The sequence below is a fragment of the Dunckerocampus dactyliophorus genome, chromosome 6 (genome assembly GCF_027744805.1).
Source record: "Dunckerocampus dactyliophorus isolate RoL2022-P2 chromosome 6, RoL_Ddac_1.1, whole genome shotgun sequence".
NCBI lineage: Eukaryota > Metazoa > Chordata > Actinopteri > Syngnathiformes > Syngnathidae > Dunckerocampus > Dunckerocampus dactyliophorus.
Genome location: NC_072824.1, coordinates 14,448,768 through 14,462,417, shown reverse-complemented (window position 1 = coordinate 14,462,417; position 13,650 = coordinate 14,448,768). Strand labels below are relative to the sequence as shown.

Below are 13,650 nucleotides of genomic sequence, written 5' to 3'. Positions count from 1 at the left end.
TGCATGTACAGTACATATGCGTGCATATATGTACGCGTATGTGTGAACGTGAAATTGTCACTGACAATGTATGAAAGGAGAGGGACTGCCTCCTACCACCCAGCAAGCCCTGCACCACACAGGGCAGAACCAAGACCGTCCCCAACAGAGTCATTCATCATTTATATGCCTTTCGAATTGTTTTATGCATGTAAAACTATAAAAACCTGTTTGAGAGTCAACCGCTGATGGCATCAAAGACGGGCTAATAGGATGCTAACAAGGAGGACGTTTTGTGATTAAAAAAAAATACATGAAGAACACGGGTGGACTCACGCAGTGTACTAACCAACACAACAAGACGTACACCATATTGTACGCTAACTGGAGAAGGCACGCAAACTGAGGCAAATTATGGAATAAACTTTTGACGTTAACCAAAAAACACGGGGCGGACGCTAACGGAGGTTCCACTGTAACCATAATAGTAATAGTAAAATTGGCTGACACACTAACTTCACTGGTTTGGTGTGTAGTGTGGCTGTGGAAGTTGTATCCACCAAAACCACAGCTGATGTGATGTGGAAGGACGGGCATGTCGAGAAGGGGATCAGATCAAATGACCTCATCCCAATCCAGCACCTTGACAGCCACGAGTTTTGTCCTGGTGACTTTGTTGTAGACAAACGACGTAAGTGTTTAGAAATTTCTGGATTTGTGTTCATCATGTTTTGATCCCTAAAGTGCGTTTGTGTTTCTCACAATAGCCCAAGCCCTCCAGGACCCAGGAGTATACGGCGTGATCCAGTCTGGCGACCACAGGGGCAGAACGTGCGTCGTCAGATGGATCAAACTCAATGCCACCAGTGATGATGTGGAGGTCCGTCAAGAAACACATACTAATATTATTTTGTTCGTGTGCAGGAGATGGAGCACGTAAACTTTTTGTTTGCTGCCTCCAGGTTATCGGTGTGGAGGAGGACGTCAGTGTGTACGACATAGCGGATCACCCTGATTTCCATTTCCGCACCACTGACATTGTCATAAGAATATGGAATACTGACGGAGAGAACGAATGTGAAAATGAGGTGAACGGATGCATTTGAATGTGTTATTAAGGGAGCTTCTTTGTCAGCAATAATAATGGCTGTAATGACAGGACGTATGTGGGCAGTCTTAAGACCATACATCTAAGAGAATCATTAATTTGCATATAATTAAATGTTGTGCTAAATGCTTTGTATGACTGGAGAGGTTGTTTGTCTCCTGTTCCCTCAGACATCTGTAGGCCAAGTGTCCAGGGTGGACATAAGCAGCAAAGTGGAAGTGGTGTGGGCAGACAACTCTATGACCATCGTCCTCCCACAGGTACACTTGAACTCTAAATGACAAAAAATGAAGATAATGATAATCATCATAATAATAACACAAATATATACATGCAGTTGCAATAATTTACATTTTGCACTGTTTCATCTTTCGACGTTGTAAGTAGAGCTTCAAAATGCTAAAAGAAGAAATGGGAGTGAGTCAAAAAAAAATGTCGACGGCAATTTATTGCAAACAAGCATGAATGTGAAAAAGGCTGTTCGTCAGCTGATAAAGAAGTATAAGACCATAGCTGGTGCCTGCCCCCCCAAGTACAAATATCATTTTCAAAATGGGAGTCAGTAATTACTGAGGTTTGGGCATGCTTGATGCCAGTGTTTCCAGGAGGCTAGTGGGAATGTTGTTCCAGGTGATGAAGATGGCTTCACGGAGGGCAGCCACTGTCTGGAACTGATGGCCATTTTTATAAACTTCCCTGGCCATCCATCCCCAAATCAAATCAAAAGAGTGTGGTTTTTCCTCTGGACGAACTCCTTTGTCAGGCAAGCATTGTGAACTGTAGCATTGTCCTGTTGAAAAACCCAATCATTACCACACAGACGAGGGTCTTCAGAGGAATGCCCCCTGCAACATTTCCACAAAGCCAGCTGCTGTTTGACGCCCCTGCACAACCTGAAGCTCCATTGTTCCACTGAATGGAAAAACCCCAGATCATGATGGCACCCCCTCCACTGTGCCTTGTGGAAAACATCTCAGGTGGGATCTTCTTATCTTGCCATTAATATTGGAAGCCATCAGGATCGTCAAGGTTTTTCTCATCAGAGAATAAAACCTTCCATAATGTCCAATGTTTGGTGCTCTTGCGCAAATTTGGAACAGGCAGTTTTGTGTCATTGAAGGAGACAAGGTTTGAGAAGATGTTAAAACCCTTCTCTCGCAGATGTCATCTGCTGGTTATTGGACTGCAATCGTCACCATTAACAACCTTCATTGTGTGTCTTGACGGGCATCCGATCGGATCCGCCAGCTCAGGGGTGGTATACCACTTGACTTCCCCCCACTTTACTTTTTGGTCTTGGAACTCTGCCATGCAGGCCGTTTTTGCCCAGTGTCTTTCGTATGGTGGAGTCATGAACACTGACCTTAACTGAGGCAGGTGAGGCCTGCAGTTCTTTGGATGTTGTTGTGGGGTCTTTTGTGACCTCTTAGATGAGTCGTCGCTACGCTCTTGGGGTAATTTTGGTTGGCCGGCCACTCCTGGGAAGGTTCACCACTGTTCCATGTTTTCGCTATTTGTTGATCCATGTTTTTGCCATTTGTGGAATTGTGGCTCTCACTGTGGTTCGCTGGAGTCTCAAAGCTTTAGAAATGGCTTTATAACATGTTCAAGACTTATAGATCTAAATTAATCTCAGTTTGAAGAAGTGACAATCACTTTTTCACACAGGGCCATGGACTGTAGTTTGCATTTTGTGTTCAGTCGTGTTGTCATGGACTAATATTTAAATTTGTTTGATGATCTGAAAGATTTAAGTCTGACAAACATGCAAAAAATAACAAATCAGGAAGGGGACAAACACTTTGTAGCCCCCCACGACCACATGAGGTGCCCGCAAGCCTGCTTTTCATTCAGGTTTTCAGTTAATAATGAAAGAACAGTAAAAAGAAATGCATTCTGAAATACAAAATGTGAGTTGTGGACACCAGCATTTTGTTAATGTTCTGGTAAAACGAGCATATTCGCTTTGTTTGGGTTTAAACTAGGCTCTGAAAATAAATGTTACAAAAATGAGTAGCTCTTGGCCATTTTCATTTTGTAGAAGTAGCTCTCACAAGGAAAAAGGTTGGTGACCCCTGGTATATAACCTAGTCCATCTCAGTGCATTTTAATATTTTTGAAAGCTAACCTAATTCAGTCGTTGAAACTCTTTAACTTATATTCTATAAATTCGCGATGCACAGAGTGAAATATTTGAAGAATATATTTCTTAATAATTCTGATAATTATAATTTACAGCTCCTTAAAACCCTGCATTCAGTATCTCATAAAATTTTTAACAAATTGCCTGAGTTCAGTATTGTAAATTATTTCTTCACGCTGTAATCAAAAAATGAACTGCAAAAACTTCCTGAGCCTTTAGTTAGTCTGTTTGTCTGGAAGGAACCGTTTGCAACTGGCTCAAAATTACTATTTTTTAAACCCAAAAATATAAGACCACCACCACCAACTAAAGAACAGGAAAAAAAGTTTATTTTTCACAATATACAAATTTAAATTTAGTAGAAATTGTCATTCGGCCTGAATAAGATGACTGGCGTTCATGGCTGTCACTCACGGCTGTCTTGTACACACGCATGCCCATAGAGTGCATGCACATACACAAGCAGTGCCAGGAAAGTGATATTAACTTAAATGTTTTACTGATGTTGTACTTGTCCTCTGCCTTAACTATGAAAAATACGGGAAGAATGAGCAAAGGCATCTCTGTGTGGAGTTTGAATGTTCTCCCCGTGCATGTGTGGGTTTTCTCCGGGTACTTTGGTTTCCTCCCACATTCCAAAAACATGCATGTTAGGTTAATCGATGACTCTAAATTGTTCATAGGTGCGAATGTAAGCGTGAATGATTGTCTATATGTGCCCTGTGATTGGCTGCGACCAGTCCAGGGTGTACCCCGCCTCTCGCCTGAAGTCAGCTGGGATCGTCTTCAGCATACCCCCGCAACCCTAAAGAGGTTAAGCAGCATAGAAAATGGATGGATGGATGGATTAGTAAGGCTCCTGTGTGTGTTGTTGTGTATTTTGTGGGGCGTAGCTTACATGCTCAGAGCAGAAAGAGGTCGCGATATAATGCTTGCAGAATGTTCGAAAGTTCACGCCCTCTAGGCAGCTTCATATTTGTTGCAAACAGTCCCTTTAATTGAACTCCTAAAATTTTGCACCATATTTTGTAATTTATTGATTTTTGTGACGGTAGTATACAGTACATATCCTCCTGAGAGCCAGCCATTACGCCACAAAGAAATGTCTCTGTCTCTTGGGACAGAAATGTGAATGTAGATCAAAATAGATAGTTTGCTATCAGCTGACCTCCATCATTCTCATGCTTTTTTGAATCCCACACAGCATCTCTATGGTGTGGAGTCAGAGATCGAGGAGACAGACTACGACTCTGTGGAGGAGACCAGCAGTGGCCTGTCCACCGAGGAATGGGAGGATGAGAGCGACAGCTGGGAAACGGACAACGGCCTAACCACAGAAGACGACAGCCACGTCAACAATATGGACGTCACGGAGACGGCGACCCCCGTACCCACCGACTCATCTGTGTTCATCATTCCCCCTCAAGAGGGCGGCAAACTTACCAGTCCCACAAAAGCAGTAGAGAGCGAAGCATCGGTAGCTAGTGCTACTTCTGCAGGAGGTGGGGGGCTTTTTTAATTTGTTTTTTATTAATAACAATTTCATAAAACAAAAGACAACTCATAACATAGCTCAGTCGGGTATATGGCACTCCCTACTATGGTGGATATTGATTTTTCCTTATTTTCAGCGTTGTACTACCTAGATTATATACTATACATTTACCCTGTTTAGTTTCCACCAAGTAGTATGATGCACATTTATTTTGTAAAGGGTGCCAGGGTAACCAATCTATAGTTCACCACTTGAATTCATTGATGAGTGGAGTGGAGGATGTTGTGCTTTTTATGTACGTAGTAGGAGAAACACAAAGCCATACCGCATTGAAGTCTACCGGTTGGTAGAAACATACCTTGATGTCTTTCTAACAATAGATTCAAAATGTATCTTCTTAGGAAGCACTCCAGCAGGAGCAGTCAACGGAGCTGAGAAACCGAGCAAAGACTGCGCTTCTCGAGGCTTCAGGGAGTTAAAGGAGGCCCTGAAGATCCTGGAAAGCCTGAAGAACATGACTGTGGAGCAACTTTGGACCGGCGTCTCTCCGACCTCGCCTACCTCAATTGAACCGGCTTCCACGGCCAATGTTGTGAGTTTGGCGCTGCCCTCAACCCCTGAGAAGCCCACCAAGGAGAAGCGGTTCCTGGATGACATCAAAAAGCTCCAGGAGAACCTGAGAAAGACGCTGGATAACGTGGCCATTGTGGAGGAGGAGAAGATGGAGGCGGTGGTGGAGGCAGGTGGGGGTGCAGGCGCAGGGATGGAGGTATGTTTGATGAATTGTGTGAAACTGGCCGGATCATGTTGCTTGTGGGGATTTGATTGTTAAATCAAAGGATTGCACTACTTGGTACAACCAGTGGGGACGCTGTTGATTCATTTTCATTTAGTTTGCTGTGTTTAAAGGACATCATGGCCACATTCATAAAAAACACTGCTCTGGTACAACACCTCCAAGCAGCATTATTCTGCTCACCACAACACTGGCATAGAAACAGGAGCTACAGTTGTCCTTCGCTACATTGCTGTTGGAGTATGGCTCCCTCACTCTATTGTGGTTTTACACAAATTAATTAATAAGTGCTCACCTTTTCGTGGTTGACTATGGCCCATTATTAGTAAAAAAAATATTGAAATACAAGTTATATGTAGTATTCTGGCCACTAAATGTTATAATGACACAAAACATTGATGAGACATGACATTACATCACATTACCACCGTCACACTGCATGTAGGCGTGTCTGACATGATACAGTAGAGTGAAAAGAACTTATCCTCCCATTCTCTGTGGAAGTGGTAAGTTTTTGGCTTCTTATTTTGTCTTTTTTTTTCCTAGTTAGCTTGTTAGCATGCTATGCAGTTGTGGCTGTCTCAGGTGTCCTTGGAGGGATCCTGTAGCCTGCGCATTAGTAATATGCCGTACACAAAGGATAATAGGAGTGTAAAGGTAACTATAAGGGTGTTATTTCATTTCTACATGGCTATAATAATTGTAAAAAACTTACAAAGAAAGTCATAAACATGTTTTCTATGCTTTAACTACGAAAATATTCTGTTATATGTATATATTACATCCGCCAAGCCCAAGCGTGGAGGTTATGTTTTTGCTGGTGTTTATCTGTTTGTTTGTCTGTTTATGTTCAAAATAACTTAAAAAGTTCTGAATGGATTTGGATGAAATATTCAGGAATAGTCAGAAATGGGCTATAGAAGACAAAATTTTGGGGGTGATCTGGATCACCGTATGGATGCAGGAATTTTTTAAAGAATTATTTAACATTGCGAGATAGGACCATTTTTGGCATTTGTGCATATAACGCCACAAAAAAAACACTGATCCAAAAAAATGTAGGATTATTATTTTGGTGTGAATCACAATATGGGGGCAATTATGGTGCCAGGTGGAGGTCTGCGCTCTGAGTGCTTTCTTAGTTAATACTGACTCCTACTTCGTGGAAATTCACTTACCGTGGTCGGGTCTGGAACCAATTAACCACAATAAACGAGGGACGACTGTAAGTGTCAGCCATTTCAATACTGATTTCTCCAGCACTTGTCATTGTTTATTCTCCCTGCTGGTTCCTCACTGTTCAGGCTGAGAAAGCTGGCGAGGAGAAGCTCCACCCGGAGCCTCAGACGCCGGTGGGTGGACAAGAGTGGCCCAGTGATTTCCTGAGTGACACACCTGTACTGTGCCAACAGAGTGGCGGCAAACCTGGCGTCACCTTTACCAGTGCCAAGGGCGAAGTGTTCTCTGTCCTGGATTGGGCACCAGGTGAGAAATCATATCCTCTCTGTCCTCTGGTCAAAATAGTCATTCAGTTTTTTTTTAAGGCTCTCTCTGAATGACAAGTCAGTCGACAAAACCAGATATGACATGCTAAGGGCACCAACATCCATCCAACTTCTCCTTTAAATGACCTGCCCCGTGTTAGGCGAGCTGATAAGACTCAAAAGACATCTTGAACTTAAGATGGTGTGACTGCAAAGAGAAATCAATTATACATGAGTGCAATCTTTTCGGCAGTTATTTCAGTCCTTCATGTTTCCTCCATGTCCCCCCCCCCCCCGTCTGTCTCTCTCTCTCTACTGCAGACACACATTCCTTTCACAAAATAGAATTTCAGCCAGCTGAAGCTAAGAAGTTCTTCAGTACTGTCAGGAAGGAAATGGCTCTGCTGGCGACGTCACTGCCGGAGGGCATCATGGTCAAGACCTTTGAGGATCGCATGGTGGGTTCACAGTCATTGTGGCAGATACAAAGAATTTATGTAAAGTTTTTGCATCGTATTACGGAAGAAATTCCATATAAAGTAAAGCATCTTTTTTTTTTCTCAATCAACTTTATGAATGCCTTACAAATTACACTAACAGTGCATCAGACCATGGGCATTGAAAAATAACTGTTGGATAACAAAAACACATAAAATAATTCACACAGAAATCGAGATTAAAGAAATAAAAATGTAACAGAAAAGTGATAAATAAATAAAAATAAAAAAATAATAAAGATAATAATAATAATAATTAAAGTAAATTACACCAGGGGACATGAGCAATGAAAATTAAATTGAATTAAGGATATTGAAGTGGGAGCACAGATTTATAGTCTTGATAGCTTTCTTGTTATTAGCAGAGGATATTGATTTGAAGCACAGCTTCAGTTCTTTCATGAAAACATAAAAAAGGGGGTTTCACTTTGGCAAATTTAAAGTCAATGCAAGTTGGGTTTTTTTGTTTGTTTTTTTAAGTCGGTGCAAATTCAGACTAAAAGAGTACTTTGCACTTGGTGACGCCTTTCAGTTTTATTCATTGACAGTAATCTTATTTATTACCTTATTTTGTATTGGAATGTTACTGTACTATGTTTATGCGAATGTTTTCTTATATTTTGCCACCATATTTGGTGGACTTTGAATATTTTGAAGGGCCAAAGGGGTGAGTTTGGGAAGATCTTGGATTACATGTATTTTACGCTTTGTATAACATAAAAACCCTATAACATAAAGGTTCTCGGAACGGATTATTTACGTTGTAGGGGCGTCTACTGTATACATGGTGTGTCCGAAATGTGTGTATTCGTTTGTGTAAGCTAACCATTCTACTTCTGAACTGATGCACACAAAAGGGTCTAAAATTAGTCACCACATGACCTCCACTGTGTTGCCTGTGCTATTATTTTTCTGATCAATACACCACATGGTGGCACTGTTACTAAACCCCTATACGTCGGGGTGACTTAAAATTTCTCACACAGCTCAATGCGCTCTACAAAACACCCACTGTAACTTTAGGATGTTTAGCCGAATCGCAGTGAAATTTGGAACACAAATTTGTTGGCACAAATTTGAGCAAGATGGGTTGGAAAAACATGGCCACCATCAATGAGCACAACCCATAGGGGGCAACACAAATGTTCTTTACAGTCGTGAAAAAATTGTGAAATGTTGCTTTTAAGTCCTTGGTATTATTCTCCCACACAGGACCTGTTGTCAGCTCTGATAAAGGGGCCAACTCGTACTCCTTACGAGGACGGCTTGTTCCTTTTTGACATCCAGCTGCCTAACATTTATCCTGCGGTGCCACCTCTTTTTCGCTACCTGTCTCAGTGCAGTGGCCGCCTCAATCCCAACCTCTATGACAACGGCAAGGTCTGCGTCAGTCTGCTGGGCACCTGGATTGGCAAGGTGAGACTGGCAAGCTAGGTTTCATTTGCACAGATGTCATCTATATGCACATCCATTAAATCCAATTACAGGGGGACCTTCAAAGTCACCCCAAAAGTGGTACTATTTGGATTTCAACCAAAATTTTGAGTTCAAACAGTCATGCGAAACATCTGCAAATTGTGTGACTTCACATTTGAAAGAAGTGTACAGTATTTAGCTTTCTTTTTTCTTTGCTTGTTTTTGTGATGCCCAGGATCACAAAAACTGATCGGCATGCGGTGGCAAATCCTACCTTCCTGCTATGTCACATAGGGTTGCCAACAAAATGACGCATCTTGTATTGAGCTTGACACAGGCGACACCAATCAATGCCAGCGTGTTTGATCACTTCCTTACCTTACCTTACCTAACCTTACTTCCTTTCCTTTTTCAAGTGTCACTGAACAACTTTACCCTTTTGTCATTATACTAATTATGTCTTCTCCCCGTGTGTGTGGTTGTTTAATGAATATAAACACAGAGTGTCCAGCCTTATGATGGTGATGTCTCCTATCTCGCCAGCCGAGTTTGAAAAGCTCACCAAAAAGTCAAAGAATATTTGCTTCAAGTTGTACATTTTTTTTAATTATAACTGTTGTATTCAGACTTTATGCCTTTTATATAATGACACCTAAATAGCATAAAGATGATGGCCACACTGTTTGAGTGGAGATCTCCTTGGTAAATTAAGTAGTGTACAATTTATATGTTGCCAGTCAGAAATAATTCACAAATAGTTGACAGCTCTAATAGTGATGAAAGTTGGATACCCCTGCAAACTGGACATTTTTTACTGGACGTTTTAAATTGAGCAGGACAGATATATATATTTATTTATTTTTATTCTGTTCATTTTGTTACCTTGAGCTAATGTATTCAAATTACAGTGTTCCCTTGCTGCATCGTGGTTCACCTTTTGTGGACGCGCTGTTTCGTGGATTTTTTAAAAGTGCGCTTTTGCATGTTTTTTTTTTAACAGCGTATGAATGCACATTGTGTTCTGCGTCTTTGTGGTGTATTCGAGCAATTTATCGACGCTCTGTTGTATGTCTGTTGTATTTACTACTGCTACCAATAGAGCGTTTTGTATACTCAGTTGTATACGCATTACCGCTGACACCGGGGGCAGGACCTCATTCCCAACCCGGAGGGAGCAATCCACCCTTTTCCGAGTGAGAACCATTGCTTCGGGTTTGGAGGTGCTGAGTCTCATCCAAGACGCTTCACACCACCCAAGTAAATGCTGAAGGTCACAGCCCAATGAGGCCATCAGGACCACATCGTCTGCAAATAGCAGAGACATGATCCTAAGGCCCCGGAACTGGACTCCCTTGATGCTTTGGCTACTCCTAGAAATTCTGTCCATGAAAATTATGAACAGAATCGTTGCCAAAGGGAAGCCTTGGCGGAGGCCAACGTTCACCGGGAACAGGCTCAATTTACTGCTAGCAATACAAACCAGGCTCTTGTTCCGGTTGTACAAGGACCGAATGGCACGTAGTAGCGTGCCAATCCCGTACTCCCGGAGCACCCTCCGGTCACCCTTCTCGAAAAGGGGGACCACCACCCCATTCTGCCAATCCAGAGGTACTGTTCCGGTCTTCCACGCAATGTTGAAGAGACGTGTCAGCCAAGACACCAGCTGTTAGAAGGCAAAATGGAACTTATTGTAACATAACTGTCTTCAAAGGGTGAACAGGTTTACTTGATTTTGCTATTATTACACAGTGGCTAACTTCTCTTTACCCCTGTATGACTGTTAAGATGGTACTTTTTCTTTCCTAAAATTTCTGAAATTAGATCACTTTGGAAGTAAACCAGTGCTTAGTGGAAGCTGCATTCTTCATCATGTCTCCTTGTCTTGGTCTTATTAACAGGGCACTGAGAGATGGACCAGCAAGTCGAGTCTACTCCAAGTCCTCATCTCCATACAAGGTTAATACACACACACAATTTAGAAATCTGGATTCATGAGCATTATGTAGAAAGTGTGTGTTCTCTGCAGGTCTGATCCTGGTCAACGAGCCCTACTACAACGAGGCCGGCTTCGACAGTGACCGTGGCCTCCAGGAAGGTTACGAAAACAGTAGGTGCTACAATGAAATGGCCCTGATCAAAATGGTCCAGTCCATGACGCAGCTCCTCCAGAACCCAGTGGAGGTTTTCAAACAGGAGATCCAGGAACATTTTCTTTTAAACGGCTGGCGGTTAGTCCACCGGCTGGAGGCGTGGCTCGAGCTGCATGACGCTGCCGAGAGAAGTCACGTTGCCTCCACTAGGGGTCATCACTCCAAGCCTTCTTCTGTGGAGCTTCTAGATGAGCAAGCGCCTGTGGTGGTGGACCATAGCAGCCCGAGGAATCCTGGGATGGAGGGCAGTATTATGGAGGAGGAGCTGGAGGATTCAGGACTGAGCCCCTCCACTATCGCTGCCTCTCAGCAGGAGATGAGCCACGTTTCAGACTGTGACAGCACCCAGGGGTGCACATCTGTAGGCGGGGGCAGCAAGAGTGGCACTTTGGTTGTTCGCGCTGGTGTGACAGAATCTGTTTCCACTGGCGGCGACGGAATGCTCGGCTCCATGGGAAGCCAGCCGGTGGTGCGACCAAAGAAACGGAGAAAGAGTTACCGCAGTTTCCTCCCCGAGGGCAGCGGCTACCCGGACATCGGCTTCCCGCTCTTCCCACTCTCTAAGGGCTTTGTGAAGAGCGTCCGAGGCGTGCTGCTGCAGTATCGAGCTGCGCTGGCCGCTGCCACCATCCCAGATTGCACTGAGGACAAGTAAGTGCCTCCTCTTCCTCGCCGCCTCCTCTTCTCCTCTTCCGCCTGCCTTATCATCAATGCAGAGGATCTTTTACCAATGGAGCCCTCTCGATTCTTCATGGCGCCGCCTTTCTTCTTTAAAAGCACCTTTCCTCAGGAGAGCGGGCCGCTCCTGGCTGCGGTGGTGTGACCTGATCTCCTGTCTCTTGTTCTCCTCCAGTGCCGCTGCAGACATGTGTGACACAAAGAAAAGGACCTGATCTGCAAACCTGCGTACGACAAAGCCTCATCTGCTGTATAGGCAGGTAAACACACAGTTGGTGGAACAAAAAAACAGTGCCATCCAATCCTGATCCACCTCATGATGATACGTTAAGAGCACTGGGTTCTTCTTTATAAAGGCCGGTTCTGCTGCCACTTTGTAGCACTACGGACACCATCTGGGAGAGCTGATCCATCTGATACATCAAGCAGGACTCCCCTTTTTTTAAAAACGGAAATCACTACTTGTATGCTTTTTGCCAAATGTCAATATGTCAGACAAACAGAAAATGTACTGAATGTTATGAAACTGCCAACTGCTTCTCCACTACTTTTGCACATGCTGAAGCACGCAGCAAACTCCGTGTGCAAAGGTTTGCAACACTTTTTTTTGCTATCAACCTTAATTAAAACACAAAACAACCTACCCATTCCATTATCTCATTGATATGTTGCCTTACTTGAAAAACAATATCTTGTACATAGCTGCTTGTTAACTTAAAAAAAACAAAAGACTGCACCTTGTTGCCAGTGTAGTTTTTGTATGTGTACCCCTTCAAACTGCATGAATGACATCAAACTATTATTAAATTAACTATTGCTCTTTCCTGCCCCACGGATGAGTGGTAGACAAATAAATAAGACAAAAAAAAAGATAAATTACAGTCCTTTGGAGATGAATTCAAAACTGATCTGGGTTTTATTTTGCTCGGTGATGTTGTAAAGTACTGTGAAAGACAAAAAGTGAAAATTGTGCTTCCTTGGGAGTCTTTTGTTTACATCTTTTAAAAAAAACAAACAGTAACTGCATTCTATCACACATTGTTTTTGGTGACTTAAGCCAATGCTGTGCTTGTAACATAAGCTGTCTGTGTGCTGTTTGGACTTGAGGACGATCAAAAAACAAACCGTTGTTTTAAATGGATGATGGTGGTGGTGGTGGTGTTTGGTCTTCCACACGCACACACATACACACGTAACTCTTACACCCAATGAGGCAATCAGGCCGCTGGATTTTGAAGTCATTATTTTTGCTGCCTTTTAACGCTACAGAGGAAGCACTGCAAGGTATCAAAGAAAGAACATGTTGCTATTGTAAAATGTTCTGTGTATGGATATTATTTTGTCCTCCCCCCATCCCTGCATACAGCCAAAGCATGTAACCTGTTGCTTTAATTTAAGCCTTTCATTTAAGTATGGGCAAGACTTGACTGTCGACATCTCTACAGTGGCTGAGTTGTAGACTGATTACCTCTGTGCAGATGTCATAAATATATTGAAGTCTAGAAATACATACAGTAGATGATTATTATATTTAACACTCACTTGACTTGTAAGATGTGTGGATGCCCGGGGCATATGTGTACAAAATATGACAGATTTTTTTTTCTAAAATTGCTTTTGTTGTGTTGAAACACATGTATTATAACGTATTATTAAACTTTGCAAGCAGTACCTTGTGACCTTGTAGCTTTTGTTTTATTTGGATCTGTATTGTATTGCAATAATACATTTTTAAAATGTATTGGAAAAAAATTAAAAAACAAAACACAACAAACTGAAATGATTATGTTTAAAAAATACATATATACTGCTAAAAAAAATTAATGGATCTAAACTGGGGGAAAAATGATCTTGAATATCTTTCCTGATAATAAGTGGGTGATGTATTAGTAACAAAATGATGC

General features: G+C 42.4%; 1 protein-coding gene across 1 annotated transcript in view; it reads left to right on the top strand.

The window, feature by feature from the left end:
• ube2o (ubiquitin-conjugating enzyme E2O) overlaps window positions 1–13,422 on the top strand; it is a 35,724-nt gene extending 22,302 nt beyond the window's left edge. Inside the window, exons 14-25 of the mRNA XM_054779991.1 lie at window positions 516–670; window positions 747–859; window positions 942–1,067; window positions 1,258–1,347; window positions 4,435–4,732; window positions 5,127–5,494; window positions 6,826–7,006; window positions 7,327–7,463; window positions 8,715–8,918; window positions 10,817–10,874; window positions 10,945–11,719; window positions 11,922–13,422. Coding sequence (XP_054635966.1) covers window positions 516–670; window positions 747–859; window positions 942–1,067; window positions 1,258–1,347; window positions 4,435–4,732; window positions 5,127–5,494; window positions 6,826–7,006; window positions 7,327–7,463; window positions 8,715–8,918; window positions 10,817–10,874; window positions 10,945–11,719; window positions 11,922–11,961 — 2,545 coding nt within the window. The 3' untranslated portion in view covers window positions 11,962–13,422. The remainder of the gene's footprint in view (window positions 1–515; window positions 671–746; window positions 860–941; window positions 1,068–1,257; window positions 1,348–4,434; window positions 4,733–5,126; window positions 5,495–6,825; window positions 7,007–7,326; window positions 7,464–8,714; window positions 8,919–10,816; window positions 10,875–10,944; window positions 11,720–11,921) is intronic.
• Window positions 13,423–13,650: the final 228 nt, after the last annotated feature.